Below are 23,773 nucleotides of genomic sequence, written 5' to 3'. Positions count from 1 at the left end.
TGATGAAAATGACTTTTAGGCTAGTACATCCTGAAAACAACATCCCCAAAGGGCAAACTGGAAAATTGAATAATTGCATTGCAAGGTCAAATTATTTGACCTTGCAATGATTACAATGTACTAACCCTAGAGTAGATTGTAAGTTTATTTATTATTATAACTGAACTACAGATTATTTAATACAAATGAGTTGAAAATTTGAGTGGAGAGGAATCAAATTAAAACAGTATGCAGAAGTACATGTACATACACAATGCAGAAAACAAAAGGCAAACAAAAGATTGTCCTACCAGATCTTCACATCTGAACAAGAGGGGGTTTCTTGCATCCACAATCTGGACAACCACGTCACTATTAGAAGTAAAATACATTTAATCACTTATGTACCTAAGAAATACCCTCCCCTGTTAAGGGTGTATTATTGCACAGTGCTGGAAATATTTTTTTTTACTTAAAAGGACATGTGTCCTTCCAAACTTTTATTTTGAACGGACATATTAGAGAATTGGTCAGACATCAATTCGCATTTTAAATCAAACACATTAAATTTTCCAAGACACAGTCACGTAAGTTCTCGGACATTATGTCAGAACATATTGTACGTTCTCGGACATTATGTCAGTCATCCGACAATGTCCGATGACTGACAGTAATTTCCAGCACTGTTGCACAACCCCCACCCAAAGGTTTTGGACCAGAGAACAAACCTACGTGTAAGGAGGTATCATGGTAGTCCACTAATTGGTAGCCTGTGCCGCAGACGTAACTAACTAATTGGTCAAAATTTCGTTCTAGTGGTAGCACAAAAGAGGTTATGATTTATCACTAAGCTATACAATCATTTAATTTGGTGCGCTGTTCTAGCTGAAAACTTGGACACAAAATCGCATTATCTGCAGTTAAACTTTTAAGGGCTTGTAACATCACAGACAACGGTCATCTCTCAGTAAAAGGACAAACATGATGTAATTCCATCATCCCCGAATATCCTTGTTAAATTTTAGAGGAATCGATGTTCAAAATGTAGTGAATTAAAGCTATACAAGATAGCACTTCGTCAAGAAATTTGGCTAATGAATTTATTAATGAGCAAGGGTCCCGCGCGACCTTAATGAACTTAAAGCTAAGATGGAAATAAATGTTCAGTAAAGAACAAACTCACATGAAAAAAAAACGAACATTTGCATTGCCAGAAAGAACAAAGTTACCAGCAACTATTTTAAAAAGAATTTTTCAAGTCAACTATGCTTATTTTGTTTCCTTTTGGGGTAGGATGGAACATACTTAAGTTAAGTGTGTAGTAAATTTAACCGAGACAAATTTTAGCAAGTACTTAATTTAGCGATTTTCGCCCAACTCACTAAAATCAGTAGCTGCTAACAATAGTAACCTTAAGGTAACCTATGAACCAATGAAAACGCACAGGCCTTGCACACAGAGTTGGTGTACCTTTGCGTAACACATTTTGTCTCACACTATATTTCTTATCACTGCTCGTCATTCCGGAGACCAATTTTCGTAAAACTTGGCAGAATAAAACTTCAGTCTATGTGCACCAAGAAAGTGACATTCTTTTTCTTGATAACGTCTATTTACAAGAGCGAGAGCAAAATTGTCAAAACGTGTTAATAAAAAAATGTTGTTTTGTCCCCGATTTTTCACCCGACAATAGAAAGCGTTTTTTTAATTTTAAACTTTTCCGTCTTGAAAACGAAGTTGATAGAAGAAGGTATTTTCGAGGTGCACTTTAATTTCGCTGTAAAATAGTGTTACTCTAACTATCTTTTTTCTTTAGTTTGTCAAAAAAGATATTGTTAAAAGAGTAGCGTGAGACAAAAATTTAATTTCAAAACATGTTCATGTCATCGCGCCTTCTTCGCGCGCTTCATGCACTTCGTGCACTTTTTGCCCTTTATAAACGTTGCATTTTTTAGTGTTTTGCCAATCACGCTTTTTACGCCCTCTGTGATTTTGCCTTTCGCGCCCTTGCTATGTTTCATTCTTTTCCAATTTTTGCTCTTTTTGCTACAGTGTAGTTTTGCCCTTTAAAAACTCTGGCCAACGCCGTTCCAAAGACTTTAATTGGTGTAGTGACAATTTCGTGCAATGGTATAAAAAGATAAATTTTGCTTCTAATGATTATACAGCTCCATACCAGTCAGCAAATTTCGGACAGTGAACGAATAAGTACGCTTCATGCACACTCTATTTTTTGATTTTTGGATGGATGAATAATCCCCATCGGTCCCAAGGGGGGTACTTACAGTATACATGACAGGGAGGTCCGACGTATTTTTTTGGGGTTGAAAATTTACACCCTCTGTATTTTTTTGGGTCAAGAGATCTGTCATGTATTTTTTTAGGTCTTTAAGTCTGTTTGATTGAATAAATCAGTATCGAGGTGCTAGGTCTTGTACTTTTTGGGGTAGAAAATTTTGATTCCAGGTATTTTTTTGGGTGTAAAATTTCAGGCTCATGTATTTTTTTGGGTTGGCATTATGAAGCTCCGTCGGACCTCCCGTCATGTATACTGCAAGTACCCCCCCCCCCCCTGGGCCATCGGTCCTATTGAAAATAATATGCTAGCTGTCGCCAAAAATGAGCAAAGTGTGAAGTAATTAAATTAATGTGAAGTCGCATGCATGATTTCACGGCTTTGAACTTGGAAATATTTTTTTTAATTTAAAGCAGTTTGTTCGTTTCATTTTCAATGAAAGTTAATCACAAATAAAGTTTATTTCAAGTTCCCTTCATTTGTACACCTATATTGGACATTTTAGGCTTTAAATTTGAAATAGATTAGACATCATATCTTTTCAGCTTGCACATTTTGCTCATGGATCGCTCAAATGTTGTCTTGAACCGATATATAAAATAGCCCAAAAGCAAAGTATGCAAAAAAGCAAAACAAAAAACATTCCAGCAAAAAATGCAGGATAAGGGACTGGTCAATAAGTACCAGGGGGGTGGGCTGGAGCAATTGGAAAAGTGGTGGCTCAAAAATTTGTGACCCACCCCTTCCTTCTGGCTCAAAACTGACTGACCCACCCCTGATAGGGGGTTGAAAATTACACGACCCACCCCCTTTGCTTAAAAAATTCAAGGGACCAATCATTATTTCTTTATCATCTGATAGGGTTAAGAGGTTTTTGATTAAACTTCAGCTTTTAAAGTGGAATTCCCTACATAGATATTTCCCTGATGGACACTGCTGTTCCATGTACATCTTTTTTCATTTCTTAACACACCAAAGAAGGTTAAATTTATCACTTCTTATACTAGCCTTTTGTAAGTTTTTTCACATATTTTCACTGTGTAATGTCCATGAGGAAATTTGGACACAAACATATGCAAAAAACTGAATCAGTATGTAATATTAATTCATAATCAATTATTGAAGAGTTCATATTTTTATACATAAATTAATAACAGAAACTACAATCATTGTCCATCATTCATATTTGCAAAGTGTTTGACTAAAGAGTTTACTGGTATTATTTACTGGTATTAAAAGGCCTAAAGCCCAGCGTGAATCTATGCATGTTGAAGAGAGACAGGTAAAACTGATGTTATGATCACAAGTCATCTAGGGGGGTCAGGGGGCATGCTCCCCCGGGAAATTTTTATATTTGGGCCTTCTGAAATCGCTAGAAATTCATTTAAAACTGCACACATGGAGAAATTTACAATTTTATATACTGATGAATACAACTTTTCTTGGAACTATGGTAGTTCAAAGTTAGTGAATAAATAAGATGACCCACCCCTACCTCTAGATCAAAATTACATAACCCACCCCTTTTTGAGGGCTCAAAAACTGATGACCCACCCCCTTTCTGCTCCGGCCCACCCCCCCTGTACTTATTGACCAGTCCCTAATATGGCAAAAAAAGCAAATTGGTAAAAATGCCAAAAGGACAAAAAGCAAATTGGCAAAAACGGCAAAAGAGCAAATCGGGCCGGTGACTTGAAAGCGAAAAATTGGACCGTAATGTTACGCTGCTTGAGAAGTTTTGACGTGAGTGAATCTCATACTTTCACTCCCTCAGGCAAAAGCTTTAACGTTTTCAAGACATTAGTGAGAGCTAAAGAAACTACGGTACATAAACTAAGCTTCAAAATGGTACATATTTGAAGAGAATAAGGAAGATAACATGTAAATTACAGCATCTTATAAAACAAATTTTGCTTTCGATTTTTGCTCATTTTGCTTTGTACACCAACATCGTGCGCGAGGCCCGCATACTATCTCAAATGTAGCATAAAAGAAGTACCTGCGTTCAATCACTCTCCACAACTGTCTCCAAAAGTCAAGATTACGTTCAAATGGAGTTAAGAGTATATGATCTTTCTCCTGTAACCTAAAATAATGACAAAACATTTTTACTTACAAATATAAAACTCAAAATAAAACATAGGCACGCTAAGCGTGCAGGAGTTATTTTTTCAATTTATGGGGTGGCTTGGGGTGAAACTGGGTGATTGTCCTGTTGGGATGGTTTATGCCATGGGTTGAGCTATTTGTGTATGGCGCCCCACGGAGTCACTTTTTTGCACAAAATTTGCTTGCAAACAAAATAATTTTTACATGCATTTTGATACATCAGAACTGTTTTATTTAATGTGGAAATTTTCATCATTTAATAAAAACTAATTCAATTGTCAAAATGTCACAAAATGGCACGTTCTTATTCTGTTTAAAGCGGTTATTTTGTTGCTAGCTTTTGGCTTTTTGCCAAACACTGTAACATGATACCGTTGTTTTTCTCACTTTTGTAACATGACACCTTTGTTTTTTTTTTAAACGAACGTAACACGATACCCTTGTTTTTCTCGAAAAAGCCACGTCTTCATATAGACATTGAACGAAAAGTACTATTAATAATAAACGAAGTAATAAACGAGTCAAATAAAAAAACCACTCTCTTCAGAAAAGTTCTTTAAAGCGTAGTACACCTGGAGTATTTGTTTCCTGTCAAAACTGTTCAACAAAGATTTTCATTCATTCACAACGTAAATTCTATTCAACAAACAAGAACTAATTGAGTTATCAAGTTGTCACGAAATGGCACGCTCTTATTCTGTTTTTGCTATCGATCGTAGTTGCTTTTAACAGTAAAGTTACTTGTATCGGTTCAATGTTTGAACGAAATGTTAAATGTTTGAATGAAATGTTTTACAGTTGATTTCATTTTACTTTGGCCGCCCGCTTTGCGAAGTTTGTTGGGAAATTGGAAACTTTGTTATGAAGTTGCCAATTACGGTGCGAGTTTGCGAATCAAATTGCAAACATCGATACAAATTTCCCGACTTCGGCCCAACTGAACTTTCCAAGTTTGGTAATTGAGGAGAAACAAGACATGTTGCTCGAAAGTCATGGCGATTTCTGAACTCGAAGATTTTAGAATTTGTCAAGGAAAGTAGCTTGAAATATCATGCATGTAGAAATTTGGTCAAATTTTTACTTTTTTGTATGAAAACACATACACATATTTAACGATTTCTGTGAGGCATAATCTTCACTGTCTTCAATTTCAAGTCTTGCGTTTGTAAACCGGATGAAACTGGATGGTTTACCCATATGTAAAATTGATTTTAATCGAAGCCAACGTGACAGGGAAGACAGTAATGTGTTCGAGACAACATGTTTACGACTCGCTGAACATAAAAGTTTATTTTTATTTTTATGACATTTGTTTCCAACAGTTTAGTGTAGCAAAGCCCTTTTTGATAACATAACTACATAAGGATTTAATTAATTCGGGCGGAAGTTGGGAACTTTGTATCGAAGCTCACAATTTGATTCGCAAACTACGAATACGTTTCAAATCCATGATAATTCACAACTCACCAATTAATCTTTCAACGAAAACGAACTGCGACACGCTGCGACACATAATTTCGTCAGATTACTTTGCCTTTATAAACTGCAATTTGATTGGTTCTGATAGTACCTGAAATCTGATTGGTGTGACAAACAAACATACTTCACTGACCCACTGACTGACTGAGTCACGGAACATCGCGCCGACTAAAGAGCTATTTTGAAAAAATAACTCAACAAAAATTATTTTTGCAAAAAAATCAAAATTGTAGTGTTATCTTTTATTTACATATGGCATCTTAAATTCACAACTTTAAAATGTATTTTGAAACATTTAAATTGTGAAAAATCATTTAAACATTCTTTGCACAACTACATCAGAATTTGTTTGAGGGTCCAACTTAGATTTGGTGGGATGCAAGATGGGACATACAGTAAAATTGAGGTGGGATGCAGGGTATGAGAAATGTTATGGGCAGGATATGTAGATATGGTGAGAGTGGTGCTCATTTCAAAAGACTGGATGTAGGGAGCTTTTAAAATTGTAGGTGGGTAGTGGGATGCAAAACAGACCTTGACAATTTTGTGAAAAGCTTTGCACCATAATGGGTAACTGCAATCAGGTGTACTTTTTCTGTGGCAGCAAAAGAGAGGGGGATATAGAATTGCATCCACGACACACACATTGAAAAGTGTAAATAAAACTGTTTTGGTTTTGTTACTCCCAAAGTCCTTCCTCACCTAGTGTGGGTCCTAAAGGAGATCAGACTGCAGGTGACTCACACATTCAGATGAAATACACTTATTAAATTCACCATTCACACTTACTCTCATTCTCTGTCACTACAGTCTTGGACAAAACTGTTGAAACACTTACTAGGAAATTCAGATTTGCAACCCCCTTCACCCATTTCAATGTAAGCTGTTAATGTTGTAGTGTTATCAAAACAAAGTCTGTCAAACCACAAACCTCAAGAAACAACATTTAGTAGAGGGAGAGGGGGATAAAATCTTTTTACCCACTTGAAGGTCGGGGCATTTGTGAAAAATGCGTTAAATGTGTTTGTTTCAACTAGTTTTGTCCAAGATTGTAGCTTACTCAGTGATACAGGCATGAGATCATAAATGACTTTGCCGGTGGTTCATTATGAAAAGGGGAGAAAGAGATAAATAATGTATTTTGTACAAAATAACTTGCACAGCAGTACTTTGAATAATACTGTAGGCCTATTTTATACCCCTTTAACAGGTTTAAAAACGTTTGTAAAGCTACATGCTTCTATGCTACATGTGTGTGGGCAATTCCACATGAGAGGTGTAAAAATCAAGATTTTTCAAAAGATATTTCAAAAGGAATAATTACCTGTGCTGCATTGTAGACATGTAATGGTATACAGAAAAACAACTTTTACTTTGTTTGTGACAACAGTTTTTTTAGGGGGGGTCCCCAAAGTACAGGTTTACCTTCTTAATAACTTACAATGTTTGTTATGCATATTCCTAACTTACAAAAATCATACTTTTAAAATGAATACAAACAATTATATCAGGAAAATTCCCTCATTAGTGTTGACAAATAACCGATAAAGACTTCATCCAGAATACTTTTAAAAAATAGCAGTAGCAAAGTGAAGTTCTGTCATGGATGTTACGTAACATCCATTACATTTTCTGCATTTTTCTCTCTCCTTAAGTTATTATTTGAAGGATTCTTAAAATATTTCTGCTGCTTTGTTACTTATTAAAAAGAAACATTTTGATAAAAACAAAACTCTGGTAAACTGAATTATTTTTTAACTAACTGCAGTAAAAGTTGGTCATGGACGCTATATCATGGTCGTTACACTTTTTGCAAAAATGTTAAAAAAATGTCAAAACTTTAACAAAGTCTGTGGAAAAGGTCAAAAATGGTTAGACAAGTTATGAATTACACACGTCAGAAAAACAATGGTTTAATGCATCATCATTATAATCAGTTGGGATTGGGATAAAGATTCTTATTGGAGCATGATGGAGTAAAAATACATAATTGAAAGGCTCCCAACAAAAACGTCCCCTGGACTTTCTTGCTAAATCGAACATTATCAAAACAACTCCAAATTGCGCATGCAGGTTTGTTTACGTGTGCTTAACACTGTCCTGTCTTTCATTTCACTGGTCTTTGTTTCGTCTTTGAAAAATTACACATGCAAAAAGACAAGGTTTTTGCTCGCGCGGCTTCTTTTGTCTTTTCTTTTACAAACGATAAACAAAGGAAACCTTTTGTTTCTCAAAACGATGAAGTCAGCTAAAGTTTTGGGATTACAGGCCTAGCCCTAACCCCTTAGCTTAACCCTAGTGAAAAAAGCTTAACCCTAAAGCCCAAGGGTTAGGGTTACGGTCTGACGCTAGGGTTTCATTTCAAATTTAGGGTTAAAAAGCTAAACCCAAGTTTAAGGGTTAGGGTTAACGTTAGCGTTTCAAGCGGATAGCTTTCACTGCAGTCTGCTTGCGGTTAGCTGGTTTTTGTTGTTTCGGGCAAGACTATTGTAATCTGTTACCGTTAGCTGTAATTTTGAGGTGAAAGTGAAATAAAGACTGATTGTTGATTGAATACGTTTGCTCGTGTTGTCGCATTATACTAGTTTTGCTTTCAGTTAAGTGCCGCCGGCTTGCTCTCACTTCTATCTCCACTCCTTACATCACACATCTACAAAATCCCGCGAAAACAAGATAAACTAAGGCACGAATCGATTGATTCGCCGCAATCGAGCTAAAACTATAAACTTTTCCGTTTTACTTTCACAGGCACCATTTCGCTTAATTCAAACTCTTCCGCCTCTAACATGTGACCTTACGTCACAATGCAGTATCCAGTCCTACTCTACTCAAATCAACAAAAGACATGCGCAGCGAGTTGAAGAAATGCTTGTTAAATGGTTTCTCGTCTTCCGTAGACGCTTAGAAAACCCTACAGGGAAAGATGTACATGCGATGCATTGGAAAACTCAGACTGCTAGCTGACTGGGAGCACGTAAGCTTGCAAAATGGCTTTTTTTTGCATACATAATTTCTGAAAAACGAAGAAAAGGCCAGCCGAATGCAACACAGGACAGTGTTTAGCACACGTAAACAAACCTGCATGCGCAATTTGGAGTTGTTTTGATAACGTTCGATTTAGCAAGAAAGTCCAGGGGACGTTTTTGTTGGGAGCCTTTCAATTATAACCTCTAAATTTTTCGGAAAAAAAAAATTCTAAAATAGCCTGATCCCCCCCCTATAAAAAAACGTACCTTCCCTAAAAGAATAATACTTGATGCTGGTAATATAAATCGTAGTTAATGGACTTTGCTGGAAAAATGCTTGTGCAGTCATTTCCTACATACTAATATTATGCTCTTACTGTGCAAGTTGTCTTCTCCATTGCAGAAAGGTCTCCTTTTCCATCTGGTCTAACTCCTCAGCTGTCATGTTATCATGCCATTCTGGCCTATAATAATTATAAATTAAAGTTAACAATAATAATAGAGTGAATTCGTGTAACCTGTTTTCTATTTGCTAATGAGCGCTTAATATTCTTATGTTCCTGAACAATAAAACAACACACATGTGGTCAGAAAACCTCAAAGCAATCACTGTACCATATTTGCTTGAATAAGCGCCACATTTGGGACAAAAAAGTTAATAAGCACCGCCCCTGAATAAGTGCCGCAGTCCAGATGTGGTGCTTAATTGAGGATTACCATTTAACTAAAAAAAAAACACTACAAAACAACTCTAAAACAAACTTGGACATTTCTTTCCATCAAAGCAATGTTTTGCAGTTCAAAGTGATTGTTTTACCGCTCATCCATTAGTTTTTTTATTTAACATTCTTACAATACGCCACAGCGCAAGCTTATTGAAGTAAATACGGTAATTGTTATACAGAAAATAAGTGTCAGGAATTGCTTCCTCCTTCTTTGAACACTTTCAACATGTTCAACCCCTTTTGCTATAAGGGAGGCATCAGTCAGCAATTTTAGTTTTTAGCATTTCACTGGTTACTAGCATTTATTGCGTCTAGCACAGTAAATTTACTTCATCTAGGCATATTACTTGTACACTGTAGATTTAACTCTACATGTATCTACTTGGGCTTGGTTGCATTTTACAACAGTAGTGAGCTTTTGCAGCATTGGCAACTAGCGTTTACAATAATTATTATTGTTTTCTTTCCCTCCCATCCCACTCTGGGAGATACTTTATAGTCATTTATTGGACAGCCATGATTGTTGATTATAGTCTCAGTTTTTATCTTGTATTTTTTTCCAAGTTAATGTTTGTTTAATTTTATATCATACCGTATTTTCTCAATTAAACGCCCCCAGCGTTTATTATAAACTTGACCCGATAGAGCCAGCTTTTTTTTGATTCCAGCAGTTTGTTCAAGCCCTATGTTTCTAAGAAATGATTTTTATTCATTATTTTTGACAGCCACATACCGGTACGTAAACATTATTTCCAAAGCATATTAAACCTTAAATAAATGATTAAGGGGTTTACTTTCAAATACATGTAATTATGGCCTGGAGACCCGGTATTATTCGGGCCTGGCATTTAATCGAGAAAATAATGGTTTTTTATTACTTGTTGTACCTAGTTAAGGGGTAAAAATTAATTAGCTAATTATTAATAAAGGCTGTCTTGTATCCCACTCACTGTCTGGCTTACTGTGTTGCATAATTTAGACCTAAATCGAAATAAAGCTGACGTTTAGTTCCAAACAAAAAAAAATTTGAATAATTATCGGTCTGGTTCAAAACATGCAGAATGTATTCATTTTGCATTATTGTTTTTCAGAAGACAGCAAAGATATTTGCCAAGAGTTATAGAACACGTGCACAGCTATTTTCCTGCTCATTAAACCTTTTGTTTGCTAAACAAAAGTTGTTTGCCATCGTGGTTTGCTAAAGCTCCCCAATGGATTACGTGGGCAGAATTGTGTTAAAGTCAAGTTTAATTTTGTGGTTTAATTTTTGTTTTCTTTTGAATATAATAAAAATGTTTATCAAAAATCACAAAACAAAACAAGGCATGATAAATTGTGAGCCCTGTTATCTGTTTCAGTTTTGACACATTGACAAATGCATGAATTTTTACCTGACGTCCACATGCACATTTTCTCAAATACCTGCGATTTATCCGTAATTTTCTGTTTCCCTGTACAGCTCATTAGAATGTTCCAAAATACACGGTGCATTAGCATAGAAAAAAATTAATGGGTTACACAAGTTCACTCCAATTATAATAATAACAATAACAATAATAACAATAATAATTTTACTCATATATATTAAATATATTAAGTTAACACATTAAATGAAGACAAACTCTAAGGGCCAGTTATTTAAACAAAGTCTAAAGCTGTGTTCACATTAAAGTGCCTATGAAGTAAAAAATAACCTTGCTCAATTTGCTTGTTTATGTCTTAGTTAGCACGAATATGCGTGTTTAAGATATCAAAAGCGCTTTTTTCTAGTATTTTTTGAGCCTCGAAGTTTGGATTTCGCAATTTGAAGTGGGTCCTTTTCACGCGCGGCCAAATGCTCCGGTTTCACCGGAAATGACGTACTTAGTGGTTCTAAAGACACCAGGATTATGGCGTAAAGAGAGCAAAGAGGGCTGGCGAAAGCTATATTTCGGCTTTTGAGTCAAACAAAGGCAATTGCACAAACGAAACTGCATCAAATACACTTATTTCCTTTGGTGAAGCTTCGCAGAGTAAATAGAAGCGAAATTTCCATGTGTATAGTAAAGCTATTCGTTCTGATGAAAACGCAAGAAGAAATGAATTCTGTTCCGTCGGCAGTTCAAGGATCGCTGTTCTCAGCAAAAGCTCTTCCTTGCCACAAATGAAACGATAAAGTCATGAAGCGAAGAGGAAATTTATCAAAAGAGTTATCTCTGTAAAGGATATGGTGGTCTCTCTATATCATTCTGCCCTGACTAGCCAAAGAAAGATTTAGCAGTCGCGCCAGGAGTTTACAATATGTTACACAGCTGGGTACAGTATGCGTGTTATTCTTTTATTATGAGACTTCGTTCCTCAAAATTTAATTTGTATGGTTAGTAGATCGTTTTATCATTCGTAAGGTAGCAGTCGTTTCCTTTCCCAAACACTTGAAACGATCGATCGCCAGACGCAAACGAATGCATCTGTGAAAGAAGCAAAAATATGGAATGTAAATTCGACTTGAGTGAGTTAGAAATGCTTGTTTGTTTTCAAGTAGCGCGCTTCGAATGTTGTCATTTACGTCTGCATTTCCGGTAGTATTCTATGGCGAATGTACTTTTAAACAATACACTGAGATCTTGCAAAATCTTGGACAAATTTTACGGCTGCCTTCGCCGGAATTATTTGCTGATAAACACGCACTGTAATCAGGATTTATCGTAACCGGATAAAGAAGTCGACGGTTGAAAATATACCGTAGAGCTAACGAACCATAAAGAGCGACCACTGCAGTTCTGTTTATTCTTGAAGAGGAAATTTTTGGTTTCGTTCAAGTCAAAAAGTGCTAATCTTGAGTTTGAAGAAGTCAGTGTTATCTTGCCGTGTTGTCAAGTTTAATTATGTCACTCTCACGCTTCGGAGAAATATGTCAGTCCACTGTACTTTCCCACACAAGAACAATCAAAATGAAAGCGAGCAAATGATCGCTACTTGTATTAAAATCACCAAATCGTTATATAATACCGAATAACCACCGGGATAGGCGTACCGTAACCTGAATTTACACATTCGACAAGCAAGCAACCTCGGCGCGGCAAGCAGCGCTCGTGTCAATTCCGAAGCACATTGCGACACTGCGAAACCACTCACAAAATCAAAGCCCGTCGATGTATGTGCTTTTGGAAACAATAAAAATTCTAGTTATCCATTTTTTATAGGGAATTTCTCATTTGAATCTGCTTCGCCGAACTTCGATCGTCCTCGTCGACCAGCGCTTGTGTGAAAGAGCGCTTGATCGGCTTGCGGCGGTTGGACAGGTCCAACTAGCTACTTCAGTCCATTTAGTGTCACGATATTTCGTTGTGCGATTCATTTCTGCTAGAAACCCGCTCTGCCAAGTCCGCAGATGGCAACATATCGTTCTTGTCGGACAAGATTTCGATTTATCAACGAAAAAGCAGCAACAATCTCAGCTGAAGTAGTGAACTTCACTGTGTATCAACAAAATCTAAGTGTAAACTGATCCGTGGAACCACTTACTACGTCATTCAAGCCAAATTCGTGTCCAGTCTCCGGACCCACTGTTTTGTCTTACCGAGGGCACTTTAGGCGGCAAAAAGTCCGATTTCTCTCTCTTTGACATTATTCTTTTTTTAACTTTTCGGAAAGTAGACATAATAAGCTACCAAAAAAAGCAAAAAAGTTTTTTACTTCATAGGCACTTTAAACCGAAACATAATTAGTCTGATCACAAATGAAACATGTTTTGTTGTAAAAAGTGTTCACATCAGCCAGTGCATTGCATGAATCATGATTGAAACATGATTATTCTGATCATGATTGAAACTACCTCGTGAAGTAATTACAATCATGATCACACTAAACACCTTAAAAATGGCGGACATGCGGCAAGGAGGCGAGTGCCCAAAAGCTTCAAAATTGGGTCTTGTTTAAGCTTCTATGGGACAAAATGTTTATTTAAAATATGGGCTAATGAAAAGATACAACAGGAATTATCAGCAATGGGTAGAAAGCAGAATATTTGGCAGAACATGGCCACGAATGATAACGACCGTGGATACAAGTGCACAGCATTGCAATGCACAAACAAACTTCACAACAAATTCTTCTTTTACCGAAGATAGCGCAAATACTGCCAATACTGTCTCCTTGCTAAATTCTTGGAAGCTCTGCTCCATCAAAAGGCTTGAAAATACATACCAGTAAGTTACGAAATTCGAAGAATTTCATTTGCATTACTTTTGCACAGTACTGTAGAAAGGAAAACAGGCTCAGTTATCATTGTTGAACAATCCCCTCGACTTCGTCATGGGGATTATTCAACAATAATCACTTCGCCTTTGGCGAATAATTGTGAATAATTTCTAGAAACCTGTAACCACCCGACAGTGTACAGTCAGCTCTATTGCAAAAAAAAAAATCTTATTTCCTTTTACAGCAAAGTGCATGTACATGTACATTTTTGTATGTGTATAGTAATGTATTCCTGTCCAAAAAAGCTAACCTGCGTGGAATCCTAAGGAACTGCTGATGCTCCTCCTGTGCTTGTTTGATGGCAGCAGCTGTTTCACTACTCACAAGACCTTCATTGTACCTTGGAGTTACAATTGTTGTATTCAGCTTTTCTGTAATAGATATGAGAAGCCCGTTAAAAAAAACTCATGACTGAATGAATGATCGCATAAGTGAGAGAGTGAGTGGATGAGTAAGGGTGTCAGTACAAGAGGAAATAAATGGCACCAGTGTGGTACTTACAAAGGATACATACCACAACAGTCTCATAGCACTGTATACATTTATACAATTTTATTAGAGTGAGATAGGATATTGGCTTGTATATGACACTGACAATAAAAACAAGTCAGACAACAACAACAACAAAAAAAACGTTTCCTTATTCCTTTATAAAATTATCAAGGAATTAAGGTTGCTTAAACCTGTGATACAGATCTAGATCACGCACATCATAACTCAATAATGCTTGCATGTCCCAGAGGAAAGTCACTGATTATTCCAGATGATCATTGAGTACTAGATGAATAATAATCGATAGGCCACAAAATTTTCAGCCATCCATTACATCGATTCTAAAGTCACTGATGACATTAATTAGTCTGCTGCTTATGACGAAAGTCTATTTCTTTGTTGAGAAACAGCCGCATGATTATAATGGGAAGAAAACAGTTCAATGTAGTCGCATAAATCTAGTGTCTAAAATCTTTGAATGAAGCCTGTGTTGTATAGTGCACTCGTTCACTAATAGTTATCTTTGCTTGCTTTGTGAGCTTGGAGAGGAATTGACTGTTATGCAGGGTACTTTGAACGTTCCCAATTAGCAAACTATCTTCAGAAATCTCTGACATTCTGTTTGCATGGGAAAACAAAGAAAGGCTGTCTGCATTAATAAATGGTATTAATAAATGGTGGTCACCCAACTAGTTTAGCTTTTTAGTTATTTTGGGTGACCAGCAACTGTATGTATTTTTAATTTATTTATTGTTTAAACATTTCTTTTTGTAATTTTACAGTTCAAATAAACTTTTGTTGTTGTTGTTGTTGTTGTCTGCCTGACCGCAAAACATAAAGAGCTCTAGTAATGACAGTAATATGAAACTGGCCAATCAGAAATGAATATTACACAGATCCTTGCAAACCTGCAGGATATTGGGACAAGCTTTTGGGCGCCGTTGTGCAGACGTCCTATATCAGAAATTTTGTGACATGTCTGGCTGCAACTCAAGTAACGACATGCTAGAGTTGATTTGCTCTGTTTTGTCAGTTCTTAGTTTTGATTGGCTCCTTTTTTGTTTTGTCACAAACATTCCATTCTACATGTATTGCTATGTACACGCATTTCATTCTCCTCTGCCATCCAATACAATACAATATAATGTTAACTGTGGACATTTTTGGTGCGTCCTGCAGATGCATGACCAGCAAAATCTGCAGGAACACATGGGCGTGTTTAAAACACGAAATGGCGAAATGGCGAAACGGCGAAATGGCGAAATGGCCAAACGGCGAAATGGCGAAATGATATTGAGGATAAAAGCCAAAGTTATACGATATATTACCGTTGTATTGGAATTTTCATATGTTGCCGAATTTATCCTTGTAGATAAGTCCCGAAAAATAAAAGAAACTGCAATCACAAATTCTCCGTCACGTAGACCCGTCACGAACCTATCCATGGGTAATTTGGATTCCAGTCTCTCCCTGTTAACAGGGCGCTGTTTGATACGCCTAGGACATTCTTGATCAAGATGTCGGCGTTTCGTTTAGACATCGGAGGAAAATGATTTGTTTATCTCGTATTTGCCACGGAGTCTCGGCTATGAAGTGCTTTGAGCTCCAACATTCACAAGAAATGGATTAACAAAACCAAACCTACTTTGCAATAAAGTTCATACATGATATCAGTGGCAAACGTTCTTTGCACAGAAACGGAGTAACGTTCGATGTATATATCAGTCCTTCGATACAATGTAAGCTCTGTAGTGCAGTGCAGATACTGATAGGCAACTTGGCAAGTACTAAATTAAAAAAAAATATCCTGGTGTGCTGCGACCTTTCACAATACGTTCAATTTGGCGTTGTGATAAGTGACAAGTATTCATTATATTTCTGGGCCAGAACATTGAAATGTTCCCTTGAAATAATTCAGTCTAGACATGTAAACAGAACTACCTTGAAGTTCAAAAGGAAACCAAACTATATTATTTACGTGTATTTATCTTAACATTTTGCCATTTTGTCATTTCGCCGTTTCGCCATTTCGCCATTTGGTGTTTTAAACACGCCCGGAACACACCATCTAGTTTTCAGGTAAGCCACAATAAATAAATAAATACATAACAACTGAGAAAATCATTTAAGTAGGGAAACAATACACAAGTACATGTATGTGATGCCTGAATGAAGAAACATACATATAATACTCAAATGATAAATGTGTTTACAAGTAATGACTAATGTATTTGACATACAGTTTTATAACAATCAGCGGATCTCATGGGAGGCTGTTCCATGGTTTAGGGGCGAAGTATCACCATGATTAAAACCTGTGCTTAGTAGTAAGCACCTAAAGGCCCGTTTACACTGGCGATTTTTGTCGCGCAACTCAATGCAATTTTTGTCGCGCCAAAGTTGCATCGAGTTTCGAACAGGTTCGAAACTCCTGCGACTCGCGGCGATTTTATTGCCGCTAGTTTTGACGCATGCAAACTCGCGGCGATTTCATGGCGATTTTATCGCCGCGATATCACGGCGACTTCTTGCAACTTCGGCGCGACAAAAATTGCATTGAGTTGCGCGACAAAAATCGCCTGTGTAAACGGGCCTTAAGGCAGATTAAGAATGCTATGTCCTCTTAATTTGTATGATGAGTTTCTAAGTTGTATTAGGTTATGCAAGTAGGGAGGGCTAGGACCATTCATTGATAAAAAAAATTGAGCATGCAATCTTGTATGCCCCTTGCTCAGCCAAAACTTTCTCCAGCTAGCTTTGTTGCAGGGTTTTGCTGCAGAAGTGCCATAAAGGCCTTTGCCTTTTATAAGGTTTTTAGATCTTACAGATGGTAAAAAGTTTTTACGAATGACTTTCACAATCGGCCAAGCAAAAATTTGATTTTGTGACAAGTTGAAAAATAGATTTCCTTTAGTTTTTGCTCATTAATAGCTTTAAGGTAGATAAGTAACCTGATGTAGTTTGTTTTCCCTAGAAGTCTTCTTACTCTAATTTCGAGAAAACAAAGAAAAAACGATTTCGGTGGTCAAAGTCACAAATTTTCTAAATTTCAAACCCAAACGAACGAATGAACGCTCCTCACGTCACTTTGGTCACTTCCTATCAACATAAAAACTCTTTTTCTTTTGCTAGAATATAATTTCAGGTCTTTAGAGCAACTCTTCCAACTGAAAAAAATGAACTGATGAGGAATACTTTTCATGATAACAAAAAATTTGAATAAAATAGTAAATGTAATTTTGAATGGCAGTAATAAAGCATGTGGTATAACTCCAAATTTTTTCAATTCTCGCTCAAACATGCATACAGATACTCTTATTAAACACACCTAGGTTGTTGGAAGGATTCTCACTTAGAGGGCATCAAACTTCAACAAATTTTCACAGCATGGCAGTAGACTGTCAGAAAGTGTGTACACACTTCTTATTTCCAAACACCACGATAATGAATGTTTTAACTCCAAATGCTCGTCTTTCCTTCTTCTTGCCGAATGTTCCATTGCAAAATTCCCTTTTCAACGAAAGAGTGAGATAAAAAAGCCAACCTGGATCAATTTAGGTCCATTTGATCAAACAACCATTTGCCATTTTTGCCACAGGATTAGTTTTGTGACTTACCTGCCATAATACACGAGACATAAACATGATATTGTGACGCAAGTTGAGTCTGCGCAGTAGTGATATCAGCCACGGAGTTGATAGTAACGCAAACCAATTTTTCATCACCGGCAAGAAAGTTTGAAGAAACAAATTGATCGTTCTGGGGTTCTGTACACTTTTGTCAAGAGAAAAGAACAATGATAAAGGAAAATTGCTAAGCCTTTAGGATGAAGCTGCAAATGGAATTATGGCACTTAACAGTTGCTTTGTTGTATTTTGGAGCCATGAAATGTTTAGCTGTTAGACAGGCTATTTTGATCGATATCACAACATTTTGTGGGACCACGATGCACTGGTAAATAGGCTGCCTTCAACAACCCAAGCCAATTATCAGGTATGTCTTAGATAAACATCTAGTAGATGTTTATCTAAGACATACCTGAGAATTGGTACGTGTGTTTAATCAAGAATTGAGAAAATTTGGAGTTATACCACAAATTAAATAATTCCGTCAAAAACTACGTCTGTTTAATTCAACTTTTTAGTATTACAGTGAAAAGTATTCTTCACTCTTTTTTAATTATTTCAGTTCTACAAGTTTTGCTTAAGCCCTGAAATTATATTCTATTGAAGGAAAAAAAACTTATCTGTTGATAGAAAGTGTCCAAAGTCCGATCACGATAACTGACTTTCGTTTTTTTCTCGAAATTAGAAGACTTCTGGAGGGAACAAAATAAATCAGGTTTCTTATCTACCTTAAAGCTATTAATGAGCAAAAAATAAAGAAATTTGATTTTTTCAACTTCTGCCGCAGCAAGCGCGGTTTTTCCTGAAAGATCTTTTTTACTAGCTTGTATATGCTCATGCTCAGCTAGCATCCAAGCAACCCTTAAAATATAATTATAGTTTCAGTTAGTGTTTGTTTATTCAACAGTTCATTCATCATTCAGATCATTCACAGTGTTTTAATCAATCACAAGGAGGACTCCAGGCAATTAGTCTGTTCTAAAGAGAGATAATAATTATAACCTGCAGTGGTGGATGGGCATGTTATATTTAACTGATACATTGCCACTTCATTACACCTTTACCTGCAGTAAATTCAGTACCAGCCAGTTCAGCTGTTGCCAAGAAATTATCCAAAGCACTTTGTTCTGTGATGGACTGGGGGTTGGGTCCAGCATCAACATCAAGCTCACTGCAATGCAACTTTAAGAAAGAAGTAAACATATGTAACTTTTTCAAAATATTTCCCTACCTGTGAAAATGGAGGTGGTTTCATTTGCACTTTGTTCTGTATATTTTTTTTATTAATTTCTCTCTTTATTTAATTTGCATTTTTAGTGCAAAACTCTCAAATTAACGAAAGTTAACTTAAAACACAACGGTTCAAATGATTGAAAACTTCAACTGGTGGGCCGCGTGTGTGACTTTTCAATAAGGGAAATCTTTCTCCCGGATGAAGTTGTCGCGTGATTTAGTTGTCACGTTTGGTCTTTCAACATCTTACAAGTACACATGAAACAGCGTTTCAGACTGAAAGGTGAACTCATTTGACTTATGTTTGGCCATATTGCATTCTGCACTGTCCTTTGAGTCTCTGAGTTTCTTTTCTTTGTTCACTACTTCACCAAAATTTTGGTATGTAATTAAAGCACTTAAAAGTTTCCCAATTAGTTTACATAATGTCAAGATTATCAATTGATGCGCCAAAAAAAATTTAAAAAAAGATAAGAAAAGTACCTGCAGTAAACACACTCCTGCACAATACAAAAATCGAAATCAATCACATTACAGTTGAATTTCATCTTAATTTGACCGACGTTAACACTGTGTTTCAAACTGTTGAAGCTAATATTTGTGAAGTTGTTGCATGTAATGAACGTAGGTGTCATTAAAAGCAATAACTAAAATTAAATGCGTTAAAGTGACACTCGTAAACCAAAGGCTGTGGATTGATTAACCCTTCACTGTCGACCCCAATGTACTGCTCAGTGCCAAAGCTGATGTGCGTAATTAATGAGGCAACACCGCAGAGCCAAATGAAAGCTTAAATAGCTCTTAAATAATTTCATAAACATAACGACAAGGACACATGGTTTTAAAACTGTATTGAAACATTTACTAATAGCTAATTTCAACGTGGTTACCTTCATAATGGATGTTAAAACAGATTTTTGAACATTATACAGATTCAGAAGGCCTTCCATGATCGCTCAATCTTCTGCATATATTTTTCCATAACGCTTTTACCAGTGGATTATTTTTCTGCTTCCCATCTTGCTTAACATCTTTTTCACTTTCAGCATTTAAACATCTCATATTCGTGCTGATATTATACGTGTAACAAATAATTTCTTCAGCCAGGAAGAAGAAAACAAGATGGCAGACAGATTACAGCCAAAAATTTTGAAAAAACTGAGAGGCAGGGTTCCGGAGACTGATGACGAGCAGTTACTAGGCTACAAAAAGCCTTTCTGAGTCTCATTTGCTGACAGCTTTTGAGTTCAGTGTGCCAGGGTTTCAACTGTGGTCTTCATTTTCTTGACGTACTCAGTACGTCATTTAGGCACATGAAGTACAGAAATCATGACGTACTCAGTATGTCATAGTGGCAGTGAAGGGGTTAAGGTGGTACATATGGCTGAAGCGCAAAGACATTTTTCTCGCAGTTTGGCTTATATTGTAGCTTTTGTGTAGTTATGTTGTTATTTTCGGAGTAGAGGCTCGCTGTCCGCTTTTATGCCCGATTATGGTATGCCACGTGACTGATGATTAAGTCACAGAATTGTTTTTATACAGGCATTTGATGGTACAAAGAAGAAAGCTATTCAAAGAAAAGGGATAGAGAACATAAAGTAATTATTATTTTGAGTGACATTTTAGGTGTCAATTTTCACACCTTTAATGGAATAGTGAATTTAGGGATTTCAACAAAATTAATAAAATATGGGCTCTTTTTAGACGCATTTCAGCCATATGTACCACCTCAACATTTAAAACTTGTGAAAACCGATGTTATTTGATTTATTCATTTCAGTCAATTATAATTAACTACTGGATGAGGTTTTAGTGATATCTGGAATAATCATGGTCAAGGTAAGTGTCATCAGCAAAAAGCCAAAGGATTCGACTGATAACACTTAACAAGATATCACAAAAATCGAATCTAATAATTGTTTTATTATACATTGTTTTAAAGAAAACATCCACAAACTATATATTCCTGGCTTCAAGAGTCCTCATGGGCCTGATGAGGATAAGTAAGTAAGTATATCAACACTTGTGCTAATTACTTTTTGCCGTCCAGCTCCTGAATGTTTTCCCCTCAAGATGTTGGTGGAACAGTTCCTTCCAACTATTGTCAATCTTTTTGTGTTTTCTTAATCTCAATAGTTTACCATTTTTTTTAATTTCTTGATCGATTGAAAAAAGGAATCCATGAGCCATGTTTTTACTTCACTGTGTGCAAGATGTCACTCAATTGCTCTGGAAATCATGCATTGCGCACGCAACCTACAGATTATTCACTAATCTGCTAGCAGATTAGTGAACAAACTGTAGGTTGCGCTGATTCCCAGAAATAAATACCGGTATTAGCTGTAGACTCTGAGTCAATGAGAAGACAGATAGCAACTACAATGTATAATATCGATTATCGATGAGAATCGAAAATCACAGGAACCCTTTGCGTTTGATAATTTGCAATTGTTCATTGATTATCGATATCAATCGATTTATTGTTATTGTTTGTCATTGACTTTTATCAATCATTGATTTCATCGATTGTTTAGGCCCTGCAAAAATCCAAATGTAGTGCGAGCAAATGGGATTTATGCCAAATACAGCTCAGTAGTGTGAATATAATACTGAAAAGTTCACGCCCCTCGCGGGCCGGCCCCGCCGCCCCCGGCCGCTCTCCCCTCCGCCCGGCGCGGGCCGCCCCCCTTGGGGGCGGGCGCGGCGGCGCGGGCCTCCCCCTCTCGCGCGCGGATTGGGTGTCTCTTGCGCCTCCCCCGCCCCTCCTTTCGGTGGGTCAGTCGCGATATGTATCTCCTCTTGAGCGCGGTGAAAAGTTTGGTATAAAATGTGCGCTAAAAATGTTAACGTTTCGAGGGTTCTCCCTCTTCTTCAGTGGATAAATGCCTGATTTAATGTAACTAACTATTTATCTACTGAAGACGAGGGGCAAACCTCGAAACGGCTGGTGTTTAACATTTTCAGCGCACATTTTATACGAAACTTTTCAATTTATTTAGCGCTAGTTTTGTTTTGTAGTAATAAGATAAATAATGATGACTTACCCAGCTATTTGCGTGCTTCGTATTTCCACCGCTCTTAGCCCTCTTTCTTATGATACTTTTCCCTAAAGACGGATCCGTTTTTTTACCCATTTTTCTTAAAAAATGACACACATACACAAATCAAGAGCGAGAAGAAAGAAGGAAGCGAGAGCACGCCGCTGAATTTTTCAATCCTGCTTCATGTATTCATTAATTTTCTGTCCTCTTTAGGGCGATCGTCGGAAGCGGGGGCCGAGGGGGGGGGGGGTGGGGATGAAGGCGGAATCCCCACCCCACCCCCGATTCTATGTCCTTATTCTTACTAATTTTGCGATCTTTGCGATTTCAAAGTAATCGCGAAATTTAGTACGCGCAAAGAAAACATTAGCAGGGACCTTCAGGGTCCTTATTCTTACTAATTTTGCGATCTTCGCGATTTCAAAATAATCGCGAAATTAAATTTAGTACGCGCAAAGAAAACATTAATAGGGACCTTCAGTTCGGAGTACGAGTACGAGATTGAGTACGAGTACGACTTTTCAAACACTACAGTAATCTCGTACCAATAGTCTTCTTTTCAAATGGTCAGCAACAGAGAGGAGTGAGGCTCTGGGAACGTAACTGGATTGAAATTCGACAGTCGTACTCGTACTCGTAGTCGTACTCCAATTGAAGGTCCCTATTGCGCGAAATTTTAGCACGCGAAAATTAATACCATATTATATGTCAAACCCGTCAAACGACCTTCAAAAATATCTTTCCGTCTTGTTTTTGTCTAGCACCCTTCCTCTAATTACTGTTTCGCTCTTGTAAATTGGCCAAAACCTCTTTAGTACAGTCACCAAAGTTTCAGTTTGCAGGCTCCCTGTAGTTACATTGAGCCAGACCCCAGACCTTTGTACATTTCCAGTAGTTGCTTAGTTTTTGACGACTGCTCCATAAAACAATGACAAAATCGCAAAATTTAATACACTATTTCTCTCATTTTTCTTGCAATCGCGAACATTAATACTTATGCGCGAAAATTAGTAAGAATAAGGTACATGATATGTCACAGGCAGACCACCCTATGTGTTCGTGGTTAATAATCGTTCACATGAGACGAACAAAAGAAATATGTTGAAATCTATGAGAGTTATGAATAAAGCTCTGAAAATTACATTGCTAAATGAATCTCAAGTGGAATGGTGACTTGGATAAAGTGAAAATAAATGAAGAAGCGTTCTCAAGTCGAATATTTTTATTTTTATTTATTTTTTATTATTTTCACTTTATCGAAGTCACCATTCCACTCAACATTTATCATTTTGACATATTGAGCCTTGCAGCTATGGCACGACATGTGTCACACATTAGAACCTAGTATATGACCTCGCTCACCACGAGTCTCCCATAGCTCAGTGGTTTGAGCGTCCAACCGGTATTCTGGAAGGACATGGGTTCGACTCCCGTTGGGAGAACTCGGAAAATCTTTTTCCCGAGTATTCGACTTGAGAACGCTTCTTCATTTAAATTAATCTCGTTCTAAATATTTCAATTAAGGTGAATTAAATGTTTATCGACTCGTGTGAGTTGTTTTTTCGCGTTCCTGGGCCTGACTAGTCCC

General features: G+C 36.9%; 1 protein-coding gene across 7 annotated transcripts in view; it reads right to left on the bottom strand.

The window, feature by feature from the left end:
- LOC144658785 (large subunit GTPase 1 homolog) overlaps positions 1-22,337 on the bottom strand; it is a 60,093-nt gene extending 37,756 nt beyond the window's left edge. For all 7 annotated transcript variants that reach the window (XM_078519252.1, XM_078519257.1, XM_078519253.1 and 4 more), the window contains exons 1-6: positions 22,189-22,337; positions 18,976-19,093; positions 14,044-14,164; positions 9,207-9,293; positions 4,275-4,361; positions 291-351 (exon numbers count right to left, since the gene is read on the bottom strand). In XM_078519252.1, the coding sequence (XP_078375378.1) occupies positions 291-351; positions 4,275-4,361; positions 9,207-9,293; positions 14,044-14,164; positions 18,976-19,093; positions 22,189-22,278 (564 nt within the window). In that variant the 5' untranslated portion in view covers positions 22,279-22,337. The remainder of the gene's footprint in view (positions 1-290; positions 352-4,274; positions 4,362-9,206; positions 9,294-14,043; positions 14,165-18,975; positions 19,094-22,188) is intronic.
- Positions 22,338-23,773: the final 1,436 nt, after the last annotated feature.

The sequence above is a fragment of the Oculina patagonica genome, chromosome 6 (genome assembly GCF_052425735.1).
Source record: "Oculina patagonica isolate OP01 chromosome 6, crgOcupat, whole genome shotgun sequence".
NCBI classification, from domain to species: Eukaryota; Metazoa; Cnidaria; class Anthozoa; order Scleractinia; family Oculinidae; genus Oculina; species Oculina patagonica.
This window is presented reverse-complemented; position numbering and strand designations above follow the sequence as displayed.